Consider the following 23,479-nt stretch of genomic DNA (forward strand, 5'->3'; position numbering starts at 1 on the left):
ACATCACTTTCCTTTGCCCCTTTGAGTCTGTTTTTGGTGACTGTTACACTCTTAAGCTTGAAAACTTCAAATCTTGACACTAAAAGTTTCTGAATAAATGAGGTATTACTACTGGACTTTGGTATTCACTTGTTACGTGAATTAGTAACAGTTTCCATCTCAGAAGGGTTTTAGGAGGATTGTTGGGTTAACATTAATGAATTCTAAGAATTTTTTTCAGTAAAATATAACAATATTATCTAAATCCCATGTTGTATATATTATATAGGTTTTTTCCAACTCCTTAGTAACTGAATGAGAGAGAGGATATTTTTAATTACATCTCTTTATTCTGAAATGTATCTCTCTTTTCATTTATTCCACAAATAATTTGAGTGCCTGTTATGTGCCAAGATCTCTCATCAGGTACTGAAGAAAGGAACTGGGTTGTTTGTTGTAACACTTAAGGTGATCCAATTAAAAATTGATTATTCAAAGTTATGCTGAACTGAGGAAGAGCACTTTTCACACATCAAATAGATTATAAATTATATAGAGAATCCTTTCCCAGCAATTTATTATATATTGTTGGTTCCCAGAAAAGATTTTAGATTTTGGTATCAAAAAGATTTAAGATTGAATTATGTAAAATAAGGAAAATTTAATGAAACGAAACAGAAGTAGATATACCAGACATTTGTCATGCTTTCTTCTACATGTTACCTTGATTTAGGAAGAAGTAGCTTTAAAGATGAACTGATTATAAGACTGAGCATGCAAACAGGAAGTATGGAATAGTAAGAAAATGAAGGAAGAAGATTGGCAAAATAATAGAGTTTTATTTATCTAATTTTCCCAGGAAATTGTGTGTCTTGGATAAATTGTTTGTCCATAGAACTGAACCCTAACTTTGAAAAAAAAATCTGATGTAAATCTTTCTTTAGAAAATATTACCTACTTCTTTGCCTAATATTCAGGAAACAGGGAAGAAACAGCCTTTTTCTAAAACCCAGGGTCATTTTGGTGAACATAGTTGTTGTGCCATGGTTATGATACAGTGAATTTCTTGTTCTGGTGCTGTCAAAAGCTTACCATTTAAAAATGAAATTTGGTGATGAGAAAAATCTAGTACTGAGAAACAATAGAAAATCTTGATGAATAAAAGAAAGTGACAATGTTAGAATAGGTGATTAACGATGACCAGGACAGTCAAGTTGCCATGATGGGTATTATTCAGGGTGACTTTGTTATTTGTATATCTTTGGACTTGCACTATTTTCCATTTCTCATTGGATTTGGAGAGTAAAGAGAATTGTCACAGCTGTCATTCGCCATCCCCAGTTGCAGTAGAACGTCTCATAATAGGTGAGAAATGTAAACTCTCTTATCTAAGTTGTCTTTTGAGTTTTAGTGGCTTCGAAGTTGATTTTGATTGATTCAGGAATATATGGTAAAAAACCTATAGTGTTTAGTTTAAAGTATGCTTTAATAATTTTAGTAGTACACATTTGAATGTGAAAAATCATGTCTGCCTTTTAAGAAAACAGAACTTTCTCAGTGAGGGGTGTCAGGTTTCATTTATTCAGTGGCAATGATCCTTATGGAGTGAAAAATCTCTGAATTTGAATAGGCAGACCTTAGGGCTTTGCCTGATGAAAATGGGTATATTATTTAAGATAACCTTTACCATATGTGTATATTTAGGTAGCTGGCTGGTAATAGATTTGTCTTAAAACAGAAAATATGTCACAATGGATATGAGATTAAGAAAGCAGATTAACTGAGAAATTCCATTTGATACTCAATTTTTTTCTATAAAATCTTGTTTTAAATTTACTGAACAGATAAGAAAAAAATATCTAGTGTGTTGAGAATTAGAGTATTACTAATTTCTCCACTTGCTAAAGCCTGATTGCTTGGTCTGTGTAATATACTATATTTCTCCTGAAGTAGCAATGACAAGGGGCAAGATGAAGCATCTGAAGATGTCTAGCAGGCATCTTAGAATTGAAAATTTTAAACATTAAATTCTTCAATTGTAACGGTGTTCATATGTTGGGGAAAAAGGAAAAACAAAAATATTTTATGGAACCAGTCGCAGGTAAGACTGCTAATCTCTAAGGCATACACACTCAGCTGGTAGATCACATTCTACTAAAAGATCTTGAAAAGGTGTGAGCAAGAAAAGAAGGCAAGTCTATACCGGGGAAGAAAATTTTGCCTGCATTAATGTGCTATTTGTGTTCTGCTAAGGGATTTTATTCTTTGCCTACCCGCTTCTCTGACTACTCAGTTATCTGAAGACTAAAAAATTGAAAAGTAAAGTATTGCTTTTAGCAATAAATTTAAAAAACAATAAAGTGGTAAGCTAGGAGGAGTAATTGTTATGGACAGCAGGCAGCCAGGTCCTTTGACAGATACAGAGTCTCCACTATGCTCCAGATACCGTTTTGAACACTGAGATTATGAGGGTGAATAAAAATCAGTTGGATGTATTTAAAACAGGTTACAAAGTGGAAGGGCCATTGATGCTCATCTGAGTCAAGATGAGTTTACTCTGTGTCCTTTAAACAAAGATGTTTGTTACTCTGGCCTAAAGAAAGTAAGGAAAATATAAAATGTCCAAGAATTTGGTGTTTCTGTCTTTGAACTTAAAAAAAGCTAGATTTTCCTGTGTGTTTATCCACAAGGCAGTGGTAGCTGTTTCATCCACAAAATTCACCTTGAATTAAGGCTTGAATCTACAATGAAAGGCAGCAGTACCTCCAGTGCCAGAAAACAATGACCTAGAACTCCTTAACTCTTCATAAAAGGGCTTTGTACAGTCAAGGATTACATCCGTTTCACATTAAGCAACTTGGGCCAGATTTGTTCTTTACAAAGCCTTTCCTTGCAGTTGCTATGCCACAGAAAGCTATTGAAGTGCCATGTTTTTTGGCAGTTGGATTTTCTTATTTGTTATCAACATACATGAAAAAACATACCTGGTGCTGTCTTGTTTTTAGTTCCATTTTATATAAGTATTTAACATCTTTTTGTTTTATGTTGAAAATAATTTTGAGTCATATTTTAAAAGATTTTGTGTGTTTTCCTTTTGCACGGTGTTGACTTGCTTATTATTATGTGACTTGGAGGAGTTGAAAAAATTTAAAACTGACTGGCCCAGAGATGAAGCTTTCCACTTTCTTTGACTCTCCTCAGGAAGCTGTGACACCCACTTCCATTCTCCTGCCAAATGTTTCCCTTCCATGACTTTGGTACATAGACTTTGAAGCATTGTTGACCACATTGGCTGTTTGCCCAGAATCCAAATGCCCTGTATAATTTGCATAATAATTACCACTGATCTGCATATAGTATAGGCTGAACTGTCTTCTTGAATTTAAGTAAAAATGTTTTAAGGGTTAAAGCCTTTTTCCCTTACCTACTGCCCTTTTCTAGGTTTGAGAAGGGGTCATTGCTGTGTGTTTGCAGGCCCTAATCAGTTTCCACAGTTCTTTGTATTTATTTCCCAGATTTCTCTGCCTATGTTGGACAGTTTCTTAGCTCCCATTCTGTGTGCCCACACCTAGAGCATTGTTTCCCTTTCACTGGCCATACCCCTCCTGATCAGATCTAGTTTTCTTTGCTGCTTCAGCATAATATTCTGCCCTTTTTTTTTTTTTTGCTTTCGTCAATAATGAAAAAGGAATCATTATTTTCACTCTTCCACGACTGATGAAAGGCAATTTTTTTTTTTTTTTGAGACGGGTTTTGCTCTATTGCCCAGGCTGGAGTGCAGTGGCATGATGATGGCTCACTGCAGCCTTGACCTCCTGGCCCAAATGATCCCCCCATCCTCAGCCTCCCAAGTAGCTGGGAGTACAGGTGTGTGCTACCACACCTGGTTAATTTTTGTATTTTTGTGGAGACAGCATTTCCTCATTTTGCCCAGGCTGGTCTCGAACTCCTGGGCTGAAGTGAGCCACCCACCTCGGCCACCCAAAGTGCTAGGATTACAGGCTTGAGCCACCATGCCTGGCCAAAAGGCAGCTTAATGTTGCACATTGAACAAGTTGGTAAATTGGAATACATGCAGCCTAAGGTGAGTTTCTCTCTGGTACCATCCAGACCAGGCTCACAGTACTCTTAATCTCAATAAGCCCAGAAAGATAAGGTTGCTTTCTTTGTCTCTTGTCTTCCTTCCTTTTACCCACTTCTATTTAAAAAAAAATTTTTTTTAAATAATTTTCTTATTTAGTACTTATGCCCCAGATGGACCCCATACCCGCTTCTAATTTATTTATTTGACAAATATTCTTAGGAATATGTTTAACAATAATTTAGTAGTTCTAGAATAACCTTAGTGATCCTAGACTGAAACAGACCATAAATTCTACCATATTATAACTTGAAAACTTAGTGTTCTCTCTTTTTTAAGTAGTAGGTAACCACTTACATGGTTCAAAAAAATGTGTTAAGTGGACAGTGTAAAACCTGCCTCCCATTTTATCTCTTGTCTGCCCAGTTCCCCAGCCATCACAATCAAGGTTATATACTTCTATATATATATATCCTTCTCAAGTAGTTTTTATGCCTATGCAAATATATATTCCTATATGTACCTTTTATATACAAAAGTTAGCAAAACTACACTGGGTTCTAAACTTTGCCTTTTTTTTTTTTTTAACTTAACAAATCCTGACATGCTTTTCATATAAGTATATAGACAGCTTTGTCATTTTATTTCACAACCACATGATATTAAATTGTATTCATTTTCCATGATTTATTTAATTAGCCCCATACCAATTGATATTAGATCATGTCTAAAGGCTTTTCTCCTGCGTATATGAGAATTTGAAATTGAAAATATACCTGTGCTCACCCTAACTGAACACTTAGGAACTCCATCATGCATCAGCATTACAGAGGAGAAGGCCGTGATGAGATCTTACTTAACCAGCTTCCAAGGTTTTGTTAGTGATTTTTGCTTATTCTGAGTCACATTGTACTTTCCTACAGTTAATGATAACATTATTCTAATAGTCTTTTCAAGATTATTTAAGAACAATATATTTCATAATCTGTGGTGACCGTTGTTTGCATTCTTTTTTTAAAAATTACTATTTAATTACGTTTTTAAAACTTATTTCTTTTTTTTTGCCTTTTTTTTTTGAACTAGATCCTTACAATAAATGAGGATGGATCACTTGGTTTGAAAACCCCTAAATCTCACGTTTGTGAGCACTGCAATGCTGCCTTTAGAACGAACTATCACTTACAGAGACATGTCTTCATTCATACAGGTATTTCTTGAATTAAAATGGGCTTGTGGCCATTAAAGTTATTATCTTTGTTATTTTCATCTTCGTGTAACCGTCATTCATTCCTAAGACCATAGCTAATCTGGCATTCCAAATCAGAGATTTTGTAGGCCAGAATATCAGAAGGAAATCAGGAAAAACTCTTAAGTGAGAAAACAATTAGCATGGATGTGTAAAATTAATTAAATAGTCTTAATTGGACACCTGTTTGGCTTAATGTGCTCCATTTAGCTATAGAAATGATTAGAGAATGTATTATTAAAAGCCTGTTTATCAGCGTTCATTTTTTGTGTGTGCAAAATGTCCAGGCAGAGTTTAAAACATGGATTTGGAAATCAAATATAAATAAATGATAGCTAAGATAATGAAATTGTAGAGAACAATATTAAAGATGACAGACCTTTGGGTAAACAAACTAGACATGTAAGATGAAATGAGGAAGAAAAACAGTTATAAGGGAGATTTAATGAACTAGGAAAATAGTGTCCCAGAAGCTAGCAGAAGATAGGATTCCAAGCAGGGTGTGACCAACAGTGCCAATGCCCTAGGAGGATAGAGGTTAGAGAACCAAGAAAAAAATCTTTGAAATAAATAGCAAGGAGATCACAAGTAGCTTTTCAGAAAGCAGAGTAAAGGTTAAACCACAAGTGGGCGGTGAAGAATTTGACTTAGAGTAGACTACTCTTTTAAGGAGGTGTAGTGAAAGGGAAGGAGAGAAAGTACTAAGGTAGAAGTGTTTCAGGACTGAAACAAGGTTTCTCAGCATAGAGCAGGCCAGAGAATACTTTCCTTAAAAGGAAAAGCCCCAGCAGAGAGAGAAAGTTTGAAGAGACAGGATCTTTTAAAAAAGGGATGTTTAGAATGTTCTGAAGGTTCTGAAGAAAATATGTAAAAGGGCATAAATGGATGGTTAACTAGGGAGAAAACAGGATGGGCGCACCTTCTTCCAGATAAAAAGGAAGAAAAGATGTTTAAGACACGTGAGAACCTGTAGTTCTTTCTCACCCCATGATGTTAAAATTCAATTTTAAATTGTTTTATTTATTTCCTTTTCCCCCCTTGAATATATAGATCAAATTTAATCTCATTTTTATGTGATTGTGAGAATATGAATTTTTAAATCCTGGGAAAAAAATTGAGAGGACATAAAATTCTGTTAATAACATCAAAAATTTGTATGGCTATTTTGTAATTTTCCAAAATTTGGGCAGCTAAGATTTTTCTTTCCTCAGAAACAGTAACTAAAAACTGTTGTTTTATTCAGTGACTAATTTGTGGATGTGAAATTATTTTAAGGTGAAAAACCATTTCAGTGTAGTCAATGTGACATGCGTTTCATACAGAAGTACCTGCTACAGAGACATGAGAAGATTCATACTGGTGAGTGTTAACCACCCTTACTAGCTTCATTAAAATGATTATTTCAGATGGAGGGAAGAATTTTTAATAAGTGGCAGTGACTTGCTGCCATTTCCATTGGTTTAGACTATAAATCACAGGTTATCTTTTTTCTCCCTTCAATAAATCAATGTTAACTGTTAAGACTTAACTTTAATGTCCAAGCCCAAGAAATTACTTTGAATTAGAGTTGCGTAATAACCTAAAATATACGTTTAAAGTCACAAAAGGAAGGAAGGTTTTCTGAAATTGCTAATTCGTTAGGTGTTTACTAAGCTTAAAATTATCATTAATTAGTCTGGGGTAGGAAGCAAATTCCTAACTCCTAAAGCAGCAATACAATTCATTCTCTTTCTTTCCATTTCATGTATATACCTTACCTTATCAGTAGACATGTAATCTTAAAAAGTTGAGAACTGCCAATCTCTCAGTCAAGTTATTAATGATTTAGAAATTAAATATTCTAGAGGATCACTATAAAGGAACACATACCTTAAAAACCTAAGTCTCATTTTAGAGCAAATATTTGTTTGCATCTATTTTTGCCAATGGTAAAACCAACTTTTATAAGTAACTTTGATTTAGTAGTCTGTTGATGTAGCCTTTGTTGTGTCTAAGCATGTTGAAAAGTGTTTCTTTAGAGTTGATTTCCAGTGTTTGCTTTTTGTGATGGAATAAAAGCAGAATTGGTAAATTTGTATAACTTTGAATTTTACATTTGAATAGAATTGAGAATTGTGATAATATGAGAATATTGAAAATATTAAAGTTCTTCATATTTTTCTGTTTTAAGTACTCAAGCAAGTACCTGCCCAGTGTTGTTATTTAGATGTGTTCTCATGGGACCTGCAGTATTTGTGATAGGACAGTTTGTCATACAGAAACAACCTTTTCTGTCTGATAACTTTTTTTTCAATTTTCTTTGCCCCTAAAAAGAAGCATGAATGTGTCTGGTCTGCTTAAATAAAACTTTAACTGGGCTGGGCGCGGTGGCCCATGCCTGTAATCTCAGCACTTTGGGAGGCTGAGGTGGGCGGATCACCTGAGGTCGGGAGTTGGATACCAGCCTGACCAACATGGAAGAAACCCTGTCTCTACTAAAAATACAAAATTAGCCAGGCGTGGTGGCACATGCCTGTAATCCCAGCTACTTGGGAGGCTGAGGCAGGAGAATTGCTTGAACCCGGGAGGCGGAGGTTGTGGTAAGCCGAGATCGCGCCATTGCACTCCAGCCTGGGCAATAAGAGCGAAACTCCGTCTCAAAAATAAATAAATAAATAAATAAATGAATAAATAAAACTTTAACTGTGCAACATGTCTGTATGCTTGGATGTTCTACTTTTTAACAGTCATTTTGCACATTACTCATTTCAGTTTTTTAAGTAATCGTATTCATCTCTTTTTTTTAGAATGGGCTATACTAGGCACTGTGGGAGAAAAATTTATAGATTTTGTGTGACATAGCTAAATTTAAATTCCTATATAACAATAAAACCTGGTCAGATACAAATGAAAGTGATTATTTTTGTGTGTTCTTAATACCTAATAGGTTTTGATATTTTACTCATTCATTCAACAAAAATTTATTGAGCATCCAGTGTTTTTCAAGCACCAGAAATAGATAACATAAGACAATTTCTTTCTTTGGAGTTTACGTTCTTGTGGAAAAACACACATATAAGCAAGCACAGTGCAGTTAAGTGTTGTAGAATTTTATACAAAACTCTCAAGATACTATTGTGCCCTGAGGAAGAGACACATGTGCTGTCCGTTCTTAGGGAAGGTGTCACAGAAAAGCTACATGAGGCTAAGTTAAGAATATATGTGTGTGGGTGGGTGTGTATCTGAAAAAAATATTTTTGAAACAGTACTTACCTTCATTGCACTGTGATATTTTGTGTGTGTGTGTATGAATTCTTTTTTTAAGAAAGTGCTGGTCACAATCCTGTAATCAACTGCACTAGACCATGGGGAATCTTGGATTTAAGCAGAGTATAATGGGTTGTTAATGTTTATTTAGAATTTACTGAGTACCAGAAAACTGTGTTAAATATCTCATTTAGTCCTCACATTAATCTTGAAAGGCAGGAGTTATTACTATCCCCATTTGATAGATGAGGAGGTAGTAAGAAGTGCACATAAGTTAAGAAACTTTCCCAAATGTATATATCTAATAAATGATGGAACCAAGATTTCAGCTCAAGCCTCTGTGATTCCAGAGTACGCATGTGAAATCACTGGCTATGCAGAATGGGACTAGAAGCAGAAAGTTATATTTGGGCCTTTTTGAGTTTTTCTTGCTCTGTCACTAAGCCAATTATGGCTTAGCCTTCCTATAGGTATAGTAGCATCTAAAAGTGGTAGAAGCAAAGGCTGGAGTTCTCATGTTAAGAGAGAACAGTGTAGAAGAAGATAAGGAGTTGAGAGGAACCAGGGCAAAGCGATCACTAGGGTTCCTTAACAAAGAAAGGTTCTTTTGAAGAGAGAATCAATTCTGCCCTATTGTTCCCTCCCCACTAGGTGGAACTGATATAAGGGGATAGTTTTCCCTTCTTTACTTCATATTCTTGATTCTTTTTATAGATTCTTTTTAAAGACAGTAAAATGTTTTTTGTTAAACCTATTTGGGAATATATATCTAGAACCACAAATAGGGCTCTATCATTTATTATTCTGTTCTTACTGTTCTTCCTTTCATTTTCTAAATGACTTTTATTTTTGGAGGAGGGTAGTGCCCTAAAGTTTGCCCATGTGAAGGCTTTCTTTCTTTGTAGGCCCTTAGTTTAGAAGAATGCATTTAAATAGTTATGGCATTAAAAAAGATTTTTCCATATTTTTATGCATTTTTAAATTGTCAAATGAGTAATGAGTCACCTAACTGACCCTCAAAGGTTGGTGAAAACCATAAGGCAGTTTCTTTCTTTGGAGTTTACGTTCTTGTGGAAAAACAGATGTGGAAAAACACACATATAAGCAAGCTCAGTGCAGTTACATACATTTTCCATACATCCTTCCTTCCTTCTCCCTTTAGGTCTCATACTGTCTCCTCCTGGTCCCTCAAGCCTCCAAGCCCATTCTCTGCCCCTTTGCAACATGGTTAAAAATCATTAGTTGCTTGGTAGCTGTGGCCAACAATAAAGAAACCTGTGTCTTACTAAAACCAAGAACATAGTTGATTTGGTTTCAAAAGGAAAAATTTTTAACATGCTCTAGACAGGCTATTATTTAATCCCATTTCCTAAATTTGGGCTTGTCTATGAAATACCATTTTAGGGGAGAGTACTTTTTCATCCAGAGGCTGATCCCTGAAATTCTGGTTTAAGCTTTATTCCTTTAGACTACGGCACTGAAAACTGTCACATTGTAAATATCCTCAGGACTGCTATTTTTGGCAATTATGGGAGATTTACCTTTTTTGTGAATATTATATTTTTTGTGAATGTTACAGATCCTTTATTTAGGTGATGTTTTGGATGTGAGAGAGACAATGAGGATTCGAGGCTAAGGTCGAAGATAATTATAATTGATCATTTTATTTAGGGCCAGGATTACTGATCAAGTGCATATCAAGGTTAAACATTTATCGTCATTGGCAGATTTCCTTGTGGATCAAGTACTTTTGTCTGACATGCCCTTTCCTTGTCTAAGGTGCCTATTTTAAAAATGCATATATAAAATAAATGTTAGAATGGCATATATCCATAATTGAGTTATTTTCTTCTCACCTTATGAGCATTTTACTCTAAGAAACTGCCAGTCTTATCACCAAGAGGGATTGAGGAGTAAAAAACTTAAGTACCATTTTTAATTTTATTTTTGTAAATTCCTCTGAATAGTAAGCCACAGAATACCTATCCTGATGTTCTGTTATACAAATTATGGTTGCTTTTTAGTTATGCCAATTTTCATAATTTATTTTTTATTTCAATTAGTAAAAATGTTACGAAGCTATTTCTATAGGAAAGTTTTTATAAATGATTCTCCTCCTGGCCAGGTGCGGTGGCTCACGCTGTAATCCCAGCACTTTGGGAGGCCACAGCAGGTGGATCATGAGGTCAGGAGTTTGAGACCAGCCAACATAGTGAAACCCGATCTCTACTAAGAATACAAAAATTAGCCAGACGTGGTGGCACACGCCTTTAGTCCTAGCTACTCGGGAGGCTGAGGCAGGAGAATCGCTTGAACCTGGGAGGCGGAGGTTGTGGTGAGCTGAGCATGCCATTGCACTCCAGCCTGGGCAACAGAGCGAGACTGTCTCAAAAAAGAAAAAAAAAATGATTCTCCTCCCAAAAACAAAAGAGATTTTTGAAAAAACTAAATCACTCAGAATTATGTATGTTCACTAGGTTTCTTTTTCCGTAAGGTTCTTTTTTAAGCCTTTAGTTCTTAGCTGTATACAGTTCTGTCTGTGAAAATATAAAAACACTGGAAAACCTGTCATCTAAGTTAGTGTTCTTCATGCCTGAAAACACAGCAGTCCTCTTTTCCTCTTTACTATGACTTTTATTCACAACTATATTAAATAGCTGTATTAAATAGCTGAATAATAACAGCATTCTTATTTTTGTAAACCAGTTGGGCTAATGGGGTGGGGTTAGAGAGAATGTTGATTTACTCTTGACTAACTTAGCTTAACCCTTTATATTTCCCTTAGTATGGTTCAGTTATTTATAAAAGTTAGTTTTCCGCTCACGTTTTTTAAGCCCTAATTTATAGTTAATTAGCTCTAATAGAGAAGTCTTATGAAAGAAAATGTTAAAGACCTACTTAGAGTTTAACTCTTAATTTGTGAGGATGAAGGAAATGAATACTGTTTGTATAACTGAGAATGTTGTGTGCACTACAAGCTCCTGGCGTTGTGATTGCTGAAGCCCAGACTGCACTGGCATGGACAGAGCTTGCCAAGGAAGTATTAAGTAGAGAAGTATGGATTGCTGGGACTGACATTTTCTGCTTTAACAAAGCTTTTAGAAACCAATTTTTTTTTTTATCTGCAAAGCTGTTAATAATTCATACTAAAAGATTGGTTATACATAAAACATATAAAAGCTTAATACTATATATCAAAATATCTCAGTAAAGACAATAAAAGAGATCATTTATATGTGTGTGTATGTATATAATTAAAGTATGGTGTAATTATATATAAATTGATAAAAACCTGATATATATAAAAATATTAAACCATACTTAAATTTTTTTTTGTTTAGGAGGATAGGGGAGGTCATCCAGAAGATTGATTCCATTTTATTATTATGTCTTACAACAGAAATATGGCAAATCAGAGGCTTTATAATGAAAGTTGCCCAGTTTTCAATTAAGTGTATATATTTTATGTATGAGTATCCCTGCCCCTCAAATCTATATGGAATGTTCTTTGTTAGTTCACAGCAGCTATATTTTAAAAAGATGTTTAGCATTTGTTTTAACAAGCCTTTAACAAATTGAGGCTTGGTTGAAGTGGTCTCATTCTTAACATATAGTCGTTGAGTGAATGAACATGTGAATCAAGTGACTCACAATTCGATGAAGCGTATGTCAGATTTCCAACACAATGGTGCACACAACCTGTGCTTTAGAATTTCGTTGAAATAGACGAGACAGAATTCAGATTGGTGGCTTCATGGAAGAGATAGAACTTAAGTGACCCCAAGAGTGAATTTGATTTAGGCTTTGTAATCCATGTGTTGCATGGGAGTCAAGTGTCATCACAGGAACCATAGGTAGTAAAGCAAAGGCATGATGGAAGCCAGGACCAGAAGCCAGGACCAGTACACTACAGTATACTGAAGGAAGTTGGGAATCTTTGGGCAAGAACAGGTAAACAGATACTCAGATAATCGATTCAGAAACACAGGGTAGCAAGTTAAAACTGAGGCAGACAGGCAAACACCCAGACAGTTGCAGATGCTGGACAAGAGGCCAAGCAGAGTGTCATATATCCTGGCTTAAAAGAACTAGAAGGAGGCAGGTACTTCATTGCAGTTTAAAAAAACCTAGCAATTCCTAAGAGTTCATGATTATCATAAGCCTAGTGATACTCAAGTAAATTTATTGAGTACCTGTTCTCCACCAAGCACTGTAACCCAATACATATATTATCTCACTTTATCCACACAGCAGTCCTGTGAGGAGGGTACTGGTATTCGTGTTTTACAGATAAGGTTCAAAATGATTAAGTCACCTCCCTCAGTGCATATAACTGGTAAATAACAATCTAGCTCTTCAAAGTTTGTGCCCTTAACCAATGTGCTGTTGAAAGGGTAGATCAAGCACCAAGGAAATTTCAAAGTGACATCAACTTTTGGTTTTAACCAGGGAGATTTTTATTTTGTTCAGGTATGGGAAAAGCCAGTCCTGGACCTGGCCTGTAGCCTGTATGTATGTAGCCTTCTATGCTTCACTGAAATGAAGTCTGTGGGTGTAGGGGTAAGACCGGATTTCACAGTGGAGTGGGCAGAGGCAAGATGTGCATGTAAATGGCCATTCTGAGGAAAGCAGGAAGGACGGGGAGAGGGGGTGAGGAGATAAGTCTAGAAAGCTTGATTTTGGAATTGCATTGTCTAGCCTTGATGCTAAGCTAAGGAATGTCAGATTTATCTTGTAAAGCATTATAAGATACCAAGGCGTTTAACTGCCATGTTAAAAAAATACTGTTTTGTGAGGAAAGATGGAAATTTGGAAAATAAGTTACTGTTTTGTTAATCATAACTAAATGGGAAAAAAATTGTATAATATTTTTATGCTAAAATATTTACTCATAATTACAAATGTATTAATCAAATTAGGTATTTAAATTTTTTAAAAACAAACGGAACAACATAGTTAAGCTTTAAGGAATGTAATATTACTTTAGTTTTGGGCAGTTTGAGAAGTAGGCAAAACTTAAATACTTTTTTTGTTTTCAGAGATGAAGTCTCCCTCTGTTGCCTAGGCTGGAGTGCAGTGGCATGATCATAGCTCACTGCAGCCTCCACCTCCTGGGCTCAAACAATCCTCCTGCCTTAGCTTCCTTGAGTTTCTGGGACTACAGGTGTGCACCAGCATGCCTGGCTAAAGTTACTTTTCACAGTAGTTTCTTATTTGACCATAGTATGGTTTGGTTTGCCTTTTTAAAATATTTTCAAAAACTGTACAAAATGTACTCTGAAACAAGATAAGTTTCTCTACTCTTTGACTTGTTAACCTGCCTTCCTTTAATGTAGGGCCCCCTAAAAAATTATTTTACATTCTACAGAACATGAAACATTCATTCAGTTGGGTCTAGATATAATGCTTTGTTTTACAAATTATTTCACACCATATTCTTTTGGAAAAATACTCAATTACTTCTTTAAACTGAAACTCCTGAAGACCTCAGGATTTTTGAATATACGAAGCACAACACCATGCCTGGGTAATCTTTTTTAATTTTTCGTATTTTTTTTTTTAGAGATGGAGTCTTCCTATGTATCCCAGGCTGGTTTGGAACTCCTGGGCTCAAGTGATCCTCCGATTTTGGCCTCCCAGAGTGCTGGGATTATAGGCGTGAGCCACTGTGCCTAGCTTCAGTGTGCATTTTTAATTATTCCAGAAAATATACTCAGTTTACTCTTAATTACCTAGGAGTGAATTGATGAGGTCATAGGTTAATTATTAAACATTTTTTAATTAAAATTTTTACTTTAGATTCAGGGGATACATGTGCAAGTTTCTTACAAGGGGATATTGCATAATTCTGAGATTTGGGCTTCTATTAATCCTGTCACCCAGACAGTGAACATAGTACCCAATAGGAAGTTTTTCAGGCCTTTCCCCCATTCCTCCTCTTCTTCCTTTTGGAGTCCCTAGTGTCTGTTGTTCCCATTTTTTACGTCTGTATGTACCCAAGATTTAACTCCCACTTATAAGTGGGAACATGTGTTATTTGGTTTTCTATTTTTTATGTTAATTCACTTAGGGTGATGGACTCCAGCTGCATCCATGTTGCTGCAAAAGACATGATTTTGCTCTTTTTATGGCTGTGTAGTATTCCATGGTGTATATGTACCACATTTTCTTTATCCAGTCCACTGCTGATGGATACCTGTATTGATTTTGTGTCTTTGATTTTGTGAATAGTGCTGCCATAAATGTATGAGTGCATGTGTCATTCGGTAGAATTTTTTTTTTTTCCTTTGGGTATGTACCCAGTAATGGGATTGCTGGGTCAAATGGTAGTTTTATTTTTACTTCCTTGAGAAATCTCCAGACTGCTTTTCACAGGCACTGAAATAATTCACATGTCTACCAATAATGTATAAGTGTTCCCTTTTCTCTGTAGCTTCACCAACATGTTATTTTTTGACATTTTAATAATAGCCCTTCTTAGGGGTGTGAGATAGTATCTCATTGTGGTGTTCATTTTTTTTTTTTTTTTTTTTTAAAGATGGTGTTGCTATGTCACTTAGGCTGGTGTGCGATGGCATGATCTGAACTCACTGTGGCCTCAACCTCCCGAGCTCAAGTTATCCTCCCACCTCAGGCTTCTGAGTAGCTGGGACTGCAGGTGCACACCACCACTCCCAGCTAATTTTTGCTTTTTTTTTTTTTTTTTTTTTTTTTTTGTAGAGACCGGGCTTCACCATGTTGCCCAGGCTGGTCTCAAATTGCTGGGCTCAAGCAATCCACCTGCCTTAGCCTCCTAAAGTACTGGGATTACAGGAATAAGTCACTGTGCCTGGCCTTTTTCATATGTTGACTGCTTGTATGTCTCATTTTGAGAAGTGTCTGTTCTCATGTCCTTTGACCAGTTTTTAATGGGGTTGTTTTTTGCTTGTTGATTTAACTGCCTTACAGGTTCTGGATATTAGTTTCTTGTTGAATGCATAGTTGGTGAATATTTTCTCCCATTCTGTAGGTTGTCTGTTTACTCTGCTGATTCTTTTGCTATGCGGAAATTCTAGTTTCTTTAGGTGCCACTCGTCAATTTTTGTTTTTGTTGCAGTTTTTTTGTAGAGATCAGGTCTTGCCATGTTGCCCAGGCTGGTCTTGAACTCCTGGCCTCAAGCAGTCCTCTTACTTTGGCCTCCCAAAGTGCTAGGATTGCAAGTATGAGCCACTATGCCCTGCCTGTCAGTTTTCGTTGTTGTTGCAGTTGCAGTCCTTAGTCATAAATTCTTTGCCAAGGCTTATGTCTGGAAGGGTATTTCCTAGGTTTTCTTCCAGGATTTTTATAGTTTTTGTCTTACATTCAAGTCTTTAATTTGTCTTGCATTAATTTTTGCATATGGTGATAGGTAGGAGTCCACTTTCATTCTTTTAGATATGGTTAGCTGGTTTCCACTGCACCATTTATTAGGGGTCTTTTCCCCATTGACTATTTTTTGCCAACTTTCTTGAATATCAATTGGTTGTAGGTGTGCAGCTTTTTTTTCTGGGTTCTCTATTCTGTTCCATTGGTTTGTGTATCTATTTTTGTACAAGTACCATGCTGTTTTGGTTACTGTAGTCTGTAGTATAGTTTGAAGTCCTGGTTTTGTTCTTTTTTGGCTAGGATTGCTTTGGCTTTTGGGGCTTTTTTTTTTGGTTCTATATAAATTTTAGAATAGTTTTTTCTATTTCTGTGAAAAATGATATTGGTAATTGGATAGGAATGGTGGTGAATCTGTAGATTGCTTTGGGAAATATAGACAATTTTAATGGTATTGATTCTTCTAGTTCATTAACATGGAACATTTTTATCATTTGTTTAGGTCATCTATGATTTCCTTCAGCAGTGTTTTTTAGTTCTTCTTATAGAGATCTTTCACCTTCTTGGTTAGATATATTCCTAGGGTATGGGTATGTGTGTGTGCATCTAGTGTAAATGGGATTATGTTCTTGATTTGCCTCTCAGCTGAATGTTATTGGTGTATAGAAATGCTGTTGATTTTGTATCCTGAAACTTTACTGAAATTGTTTATCACATCTAGGAGCCTTTTGGCAGAGTCCTTAGGGTTTTCTAGATACTGAATCATATGGTCAGCAAAGAGATAATTTGAGTTTCTCTTTTCCTATTTGGATGTCTTTTATTTCTTTCTCTTGCCTGATTACTCTGGCTAGGACTTCCAGTACTATGTTGAAGAGGAGTGATGAGGATGGGCGTCCTTGTCTTGTTCCAGTTCTTAGGGGGAATGTGTCCAGCTTTTGCCTGTTCAGCATAATGTTGATTGTGGTTTGTCATAGATGGCTCTTACTATTGTGAGGTATGTTCCTTTGATGCCTAGTTTTTTTAGGGTTTTTATAATGAAGGGATGTTGGATTTTATCAAAAGCTGTTTCTGTGTCTATTGAGATGATCATGTGATTATGTGATTTTTGTTTTTAATTCTGTTTATTTGGTGAATCACATTCATTGATTTGCATATGGTAAACCAGCATTGCATCCCGGGAATAAAGCATACTTGATCAAACTGAATTAACTTTTTGGTGTGCTCCTAGATTCAGTTTGCTAGTATTTTGTTCAGGATTTTTGCATCTATTTCCATCAGGGATGTTGGCCTTTAGTTGTTTTTTTTTTTTTCTCGTTGTGTCTTTGCCAGATTTTGGTATCAGGATGACACTGGTTTCGTAGAATGAGTTAGGGAGGAATCCCCTCTGCTTGATTTTTTGGAATAGTTTCAGTAGGATTGGTACCAGCTGTCTTTTGTACATTTGGTAGAATTCAGCTGTGAATCCATCTGGTCTAGGGCTTTTTTTTTTTTTTTTTTTTTTTCCTGGTTGGTGTGTTTTTTATTAGTGATTTAATTTTGGAACTCGTTATTGATCTGTTCAAGATTTGAATTTTTTCCTGATTCAATCTTGGGAGGTTGTGTGTTTATAAGAATTTAACTATATTCTCTAGATTTTCTAGTTTGTGTGTATAGGGGTGTTCATAATAATCTCATTGGAGCTTTTGTATTTCTGTGGGATTAGTTATAATGTCACTTTTGTTGTTTCTGATTGTGCTTATTTGAATCTTTTTCTTTGTTAATCTAGCTAGTGGTCTGTCAATCTCATTTATCCTTTCAAAGAACCAACTTTTTGTTTTGTTGATTCTTTGTATGGTTTTTGGGTCTCAGTTTCATTTCTACTCTGTTTTCGTTTATTCTGTTAGCCTTGGGATTAGTTTGTTCTTGTTTTTCTAGTTCCTTTAGGTGTGATGTTACATGATTAATTTGAAATCTTTCTGTCCTCTTGATGTGGGAGTTTAGTGTTATAAACTTTCTTTTTAACACTGCTTTTGCTGCATCCTATAGATTTTGGTAGGTTGTGTCTCTGTTTTTGTTTGTTTCAAAGAATATTTTGATATCTGCCTTGATTTCATTGTTTATCCAAAAGTCATTCAGGGGCAAGTTGTTTAGTTTCTAGTAATTGTGTGGTTTTGAGGGTTCTTCTTGGTATTGATACCTATTTTTATTCCACTGTGGTCTGAGAATGTGCTTGGTAGGACTTCCATTTTTTTGAATTTATTGAGACTTGATTTATGGCCCAGCATGAGGTTGATCTTAGAGTATGTTCTGTGTGCAAATGAGAAAAATGTATTTTCTATGGTTGTTGGGTATTCTGTAGAGCACTATTAGGTCCAGTTGGTCAAGTGAGAAATTAGACACTTGTCCAAAATTTCTGTGTTAGTTTTCTGCCTCAGTAATCTATTTAATGCTGTCAGTGGGATGTTGAAGTCTCCCACTATTGTATGGCTGTATACATCTTTTCCTAGGTTTAGACGTATTTGCTTTATGAATCTAGGTGCTCCAATTTTGGGTGCGTATATATTTAGGATAGTTAAGTCTTCTTGTTGAATTGAACCCTTTATCATTATAAAATGACCTTCTTTGTCTTTTTTTACTGTTGGTTTAAAGTCTTTTTTATCTGATACAGGAATGATGACCCCTACTCTTTCTTGTTTTATATTTGTATGATTAGTTAAAATTAAAGAAACAAGTGCATTCATTAAAAAATACAAAATTACTGCAAACACAAAAAGAACAACCTATTTGTTGCTGTTTAAAGACACAGTATTCTATATGGGCCTATTGTACTTATATAATGGAGGAACTCTACCTTAAAAATCAATCATATATATTCTTTCCCACTTCATCTCTCTTCACCTTAAAAATCAATCATATATGGTCTTGCCCACTTCATCTACCTTTTAGTTCTTTATCAATGGATAGAGGGGGAGGACGTGGAGTTTGATCCACTGTAACTCTAGAGTCCTGAGAAAGTCTAACTTTATCCCAATAGAAAAATCTTGTTGTGCGCTACCTGTTTTTCAGACATTCTGTTTTCTTAAATGATATTTAGGAGAAATAGACAATGGACCTATAGGAACCTGAAAGGTATTATTTTAAAATGTTAAGATTCCGTGACAAATCCAAGGGAGTTTGGCTTATGCAGAAGCCTTTGACAAAAATACTAGAGACTGGTCGAGAAATTTTTGAGGTGCTGTTATTAAGGAGATGAGATTCCAGGTAAGGCTGAAGAAGCTCTTGATTGTTACAGGATGAGTGGAGGCTAGCTACTGAAAACAGTACTTGATGCTATGCTTCAGTCATCCAGACTTCTGCTAGATTATTTAGTAGGAGAATTTGCTCAGTGTCTAACATTATCTAGGCCTTTTCTGATATTAAAAAGTAAAAGATTGCAGTGAAAAAATAAGCAGTAGTAACAGACTATCTTAGCAGAATAAAAGTATTTTTGTTCATTTTCCTCCTTGTATTTTATGTGATATTTTGTATTCAAAAGCTGTTCTTGGAATATTGTGTATAAACTTGAAGTTTACGTGAAATCATTACTCTTTTGAACCGAGAGTTAAAGCTACTTACTCTATAACAGTCTGGATATATTTGCTCAGCAGCGTTTGGGTTGTAGATCTAATTAATTAGCCATTAAATTTTTTTTCCCCTGAAGGAAACTAACTTCTGAAACTAATCCCAGTCGCTTTTTCCCCTGCCTCATTGAAATGATTGTTTTATAATGAGATTTCTTAGGAATACTACTATCATACTCTAGCAAAGTATATTTTATTAAGTGATGAGAGTCTGAAAAAGACCTTAAGACTGAAAATTGAATGAAATGGACATGAAAGGCATTTCGGAGGAAAAATAAATACAGATGAAATTTAATAGTAGTTTAAACAGAAGAAATTGGAGTGAAACTAATATAGGAGAAATGGCTTTTAAACTTTTTTTGATGGAACTCTGATTCTCAAATGAAGTCCTACATGATATCAACATCAATAGTCAATTAAAAAACCAGGCAGATGATTTCAAGTGGTTTTCCTTGGCTATTGATGAGTTGACAGATGGTACCAATTACTATGATCTGTTTCTACCCACTTCTGACACCAAGTGTGTGGGTTTTTCCTCATACCAACAAACACTTCTCCAACTCTTTGGACACCAGCCGGGTGTCCTGTTACACAGTTTAATTAAATGCTGACACTAACTACTTCGAGTTAGCATCAGATCCTGCAAGTTAAGGGCTCAGTCCCACAAGGCTGCCCCCTCTTCAGATGCCAATCACAAGTTTAGGCCTCTTGTACTTCTGACCAACTGGCTATAAATCATGGGGGGAGGGAGTTTGGATAATTTGCTATAACAGTTTACAGAACCCAGGAAAGCACTTTACTTACATTTACCATTTTATTATAAAGGATACAGATGAACAGCTAGATGAAGAGGGTCCACAGGACAAGGTCTGGAAGGGTCCCAAGTACCGGAGCTTCTGTCTTGTGGATTTAGGGTGTGCCACCATCCTGGCACTTGGATGTGTTCACCAACCCAGAAGCTCTCAGAACCTCATTACTTAGGGGCTTTTATGGAGGTTAGTAATGTAGGCATGATGGATTGATTATTAACTCAGTTTCTAGCCCTTCTTCCCTTCCTGGAGGTTGAGGAGAATGGGGCTGAAATTTCTAGGCTTCTACTCAAGGCCTTGTCTTTCTGGTGACCAGCCCCTATCCTGAAGCTATCTAGGGTCCCAGAAAGAGTCGCCTCATTAGAACGAAAGAGGCTCCTATCGCCCAGGAAATCCCTAGGGTTTTAGGAGTTCTGTGTCAGGAACAAAAGACACTCCTATCACTCAGGAAATTGAAAGGATTTTAGGAGCTCTGTCAGGAATCAGGGACAAAGACCAAATATTAGAACAAAAGATGCTTTTATCACCTCGATCACTCGGGAAATTTACTAGAGTTTTAGGAGCTCTTTGTCTGGACCTAGGGACAAAAATTGAATGTATATTTCTTTTTCTTTTTTTGAGATGGAGTCTTACTCTATTTCCTAGGCTGGAGTGCAGTGGCACAATCTCGGCTCACTGCAACCTCAGTCTCCCGGGTTCAAGTGATTCTCCTGCCCCAGCCTCCTGAGTAGCTGGGATTACAGGTGCATGCCACCACACCCGGCTAATTTTTGTATTTGTAGTAGAGACAGGGTTCCACCATGTTGGCCAGGCTGGTCTCAAACTCCTCACCTCAGGTGACCCACCCGCCTTGGCCTCCCAAAGTCCTGGGATTACAGGCGTGAGCCACCGTGCCCAGCCTAAACATATATTTCTTCTTATACTACAATATTACCCTGTTATTTATTCAAGAAGTCAATACTAGGTTTGAAGTGACTGAAGAATTCGTCTCTGTGCAACAACTATAGGCAAGAATAGTTTCAAAATGGAATTATACACTTTAAATGGATGAATGGAATGGTATGCAACTTAAATGTCAAGGTGTTTTCAAAAAAATGAGTATTTTAAATAACTTGACAAAACATTTTAATATAAACTGAAGTGGATCTGCTAAGTTGTGTTACAGCGAATGGTGGGGAAAAAAAATACATGTGGAACAGAATAGTTTAGTTGAACTAATTTACAAAGCTTGAGAAATACAAAGCATTTAAAGTTTATGGCCTTTCATAATAGTATTTGTGGCCAGTACTTTGTGAGAAACATTTGAATACATTATGTGTCATTGAGCCAATAGTGTCAATAGTGAACTTCATTTGCTCTGGTGGACTTAACTATTATCAGTGTTGTATGAATTTCTGTCAGCTATGGAAGCTGAATATTCTGATTTACTCTATTATATAGCAGTTTAACATCTTAGAAGTGGTAAAGTCTTATTGGGAGCTTTTGAATGTAAAGCCAAAATTAAACTTTTTCTGAATTAATAGCACCAATCTCAATCACTGAAGAATAGCTTTGGAAATTAGCTTTGGCTGAAGACTTGAAAATGTTTCTTAATAAATTTAGCCGGTTATTACAAGGGAAACCAGTGTTTATATGTGAAATTTCTCCTGTGATAAAGTTATCTTGACAGCACCTAATATTGAATCACAAAATGCTGCTTTATGTACTTCCTATGATACCAGTTAGAACAAGAAACAAAATCTCCACTCTCACACAAATAGGCAGTGGATATATTTTCCAAGCTCAAACTACAATTTCATCAGATTTTGGACCTTGATGCAAGTGCAAAGAAAATTTTCATATTTCAGAATCCACTTAATTGTGCAACTCTACCTACTCTTTAATTGGAAGTGATTAATGTCCAGTGTAATACATGATAAAAGGCAAATATCAGGGATCTAATAAAGTTTTCTGTAAATGCCTTCCAAGTGGTGAATAATGCTTGATAAAATCACATTTTCACGGATTGATATCAGTATCTGTCTTTGTGACAAGACAGTTGCAAAGATGAAATGCATAAAATCTCATTGCAGATCAGCATTAACATACATTTACAATCGACTTTAATGATAGGGAATGCTAATTTTGAAGCCCTATAAAAGAGAATTCCAGCGTTTTCATTAGTAGACCTGTATGGTGAAAAGTTATGCGTTATTATCATAGTTTGAATTTCATTAATAAATTTTGTGTGGAAATTGTTTTCTCTCATATGAGTTTGTATACAGTATCCTTGATTTTACCTTTTGGTCTACAAAGCTTAATATTATTTACTCTGGCCGGGCGCGGTGGCTCAAGCCTGTAATCCCAGCACTTTGGGAGGCTGAGGCGGGCGGATCACAAGGTCAGGAGATCGAGACCATCCTGGCTAACATGGTGAAACCCTGTCTCTACTAAAAATACAAAAAATTAGCCGGGCGTGGTGGCAGGCGCTTGTAGTCCCAGCTTCGCGGGAGGCTGAGGCGGGAGAATGGCGTGAACCCGGGAGGCGGAGCTTGCAGTGAGCTGAGATCGTGCCACTGCACTCCAGCCTGGGCGACAGAGCAAGACTCAAAAAAACTATATGTGTGTGTGTATGTATGTATATATATATATATATATATATATATATATATATATATAAAATTTACTCAAAAAAAAAAAAAGCTTGTCAACCCCTGTCAGGTTATTTTGAATGCCCCACCCTCTCAGTTCTTAGACCTCTGTTTTCTTGGTGACACTGTCATTTATTGTTCCTCTGTCATGGTCATATGTTAGACTAGTGCTCACCAAGCTTTAGTCTTCCTGTGACTTTAGTTTCTTATTTCCCAGGCGCTCTCTCCTATCATTCCTCCTCATGTCGTTTAGTACTTAGGTTTCAACAGTCCTTTGTCTTCACGAGGACCCACAATCCAGTGATTCTACCTCCTTTTCACTATCCCTCGTCTTCCTCATATCTTCATTTTCCTTATTTAATTTAAATTGTCATCATTTATCATATTCACTCCCTTGCTTACATTCATACCCTTGCCCTCGCATACATAGTACTTACGTTGGCTAAATTACAGCCATAAGTAAATTTAATGATCTTTTTATTCACCTGACTGTGTTACTCCAACAGAAAGCCACAGTGAGTTAGGGGCACTTTAGATTTTAAGAGGG

The 23,479-nt window shown here is 36.0% G+C and overlaps 1 protein-coding gene across 9 annotated transcripts in view; it reads left to right on the forward strand.

Annotated features, from left to right (window-relative positions):
• The window catches only part of ZNF148 (zinc finger protein 148), a 149,912-nt gene that overhangs the window by 91,696 nt on the left and 34,737 nt on the right, over nucleotides 1-23,479 (forward strand). For all 9 annotated transcript variants that reach the window (XM_032149945.1, XM_032149939.2, XM_058437399.1 and 6 more), the window contains 2 exons: nucleotides 5,144-5,267; nucleotides 6,582-6,665. In XM_032149945.1, coding sequence (XP_032005836.1) covers nucleotides 5,144-5,267; nucleotides 6,582-6,665 — 208 coding nt within the window. The remainder of the gene's footprint in view (nucleotides 1-5,143; nucleotides 5,268-6,581; nucleotides 6,666-23,479) is intronic.

The sequence above is a fragment of the Hylobates moloch genome, unplaced genomic scaffold, assembly GCF_009828535.3.
Source record: "Hylobates moloch isolate HMO894 unplaced genomic scaffold, HMol_V3 SCAFFOLD_4, whole genome shotgun sequence".
Taxonomy (NCBI): Eukaryota; Metazoa; Chordata; class Mammalia; order Primates; family Hylobatidae; genus Hylobates; species Hylobates moloch.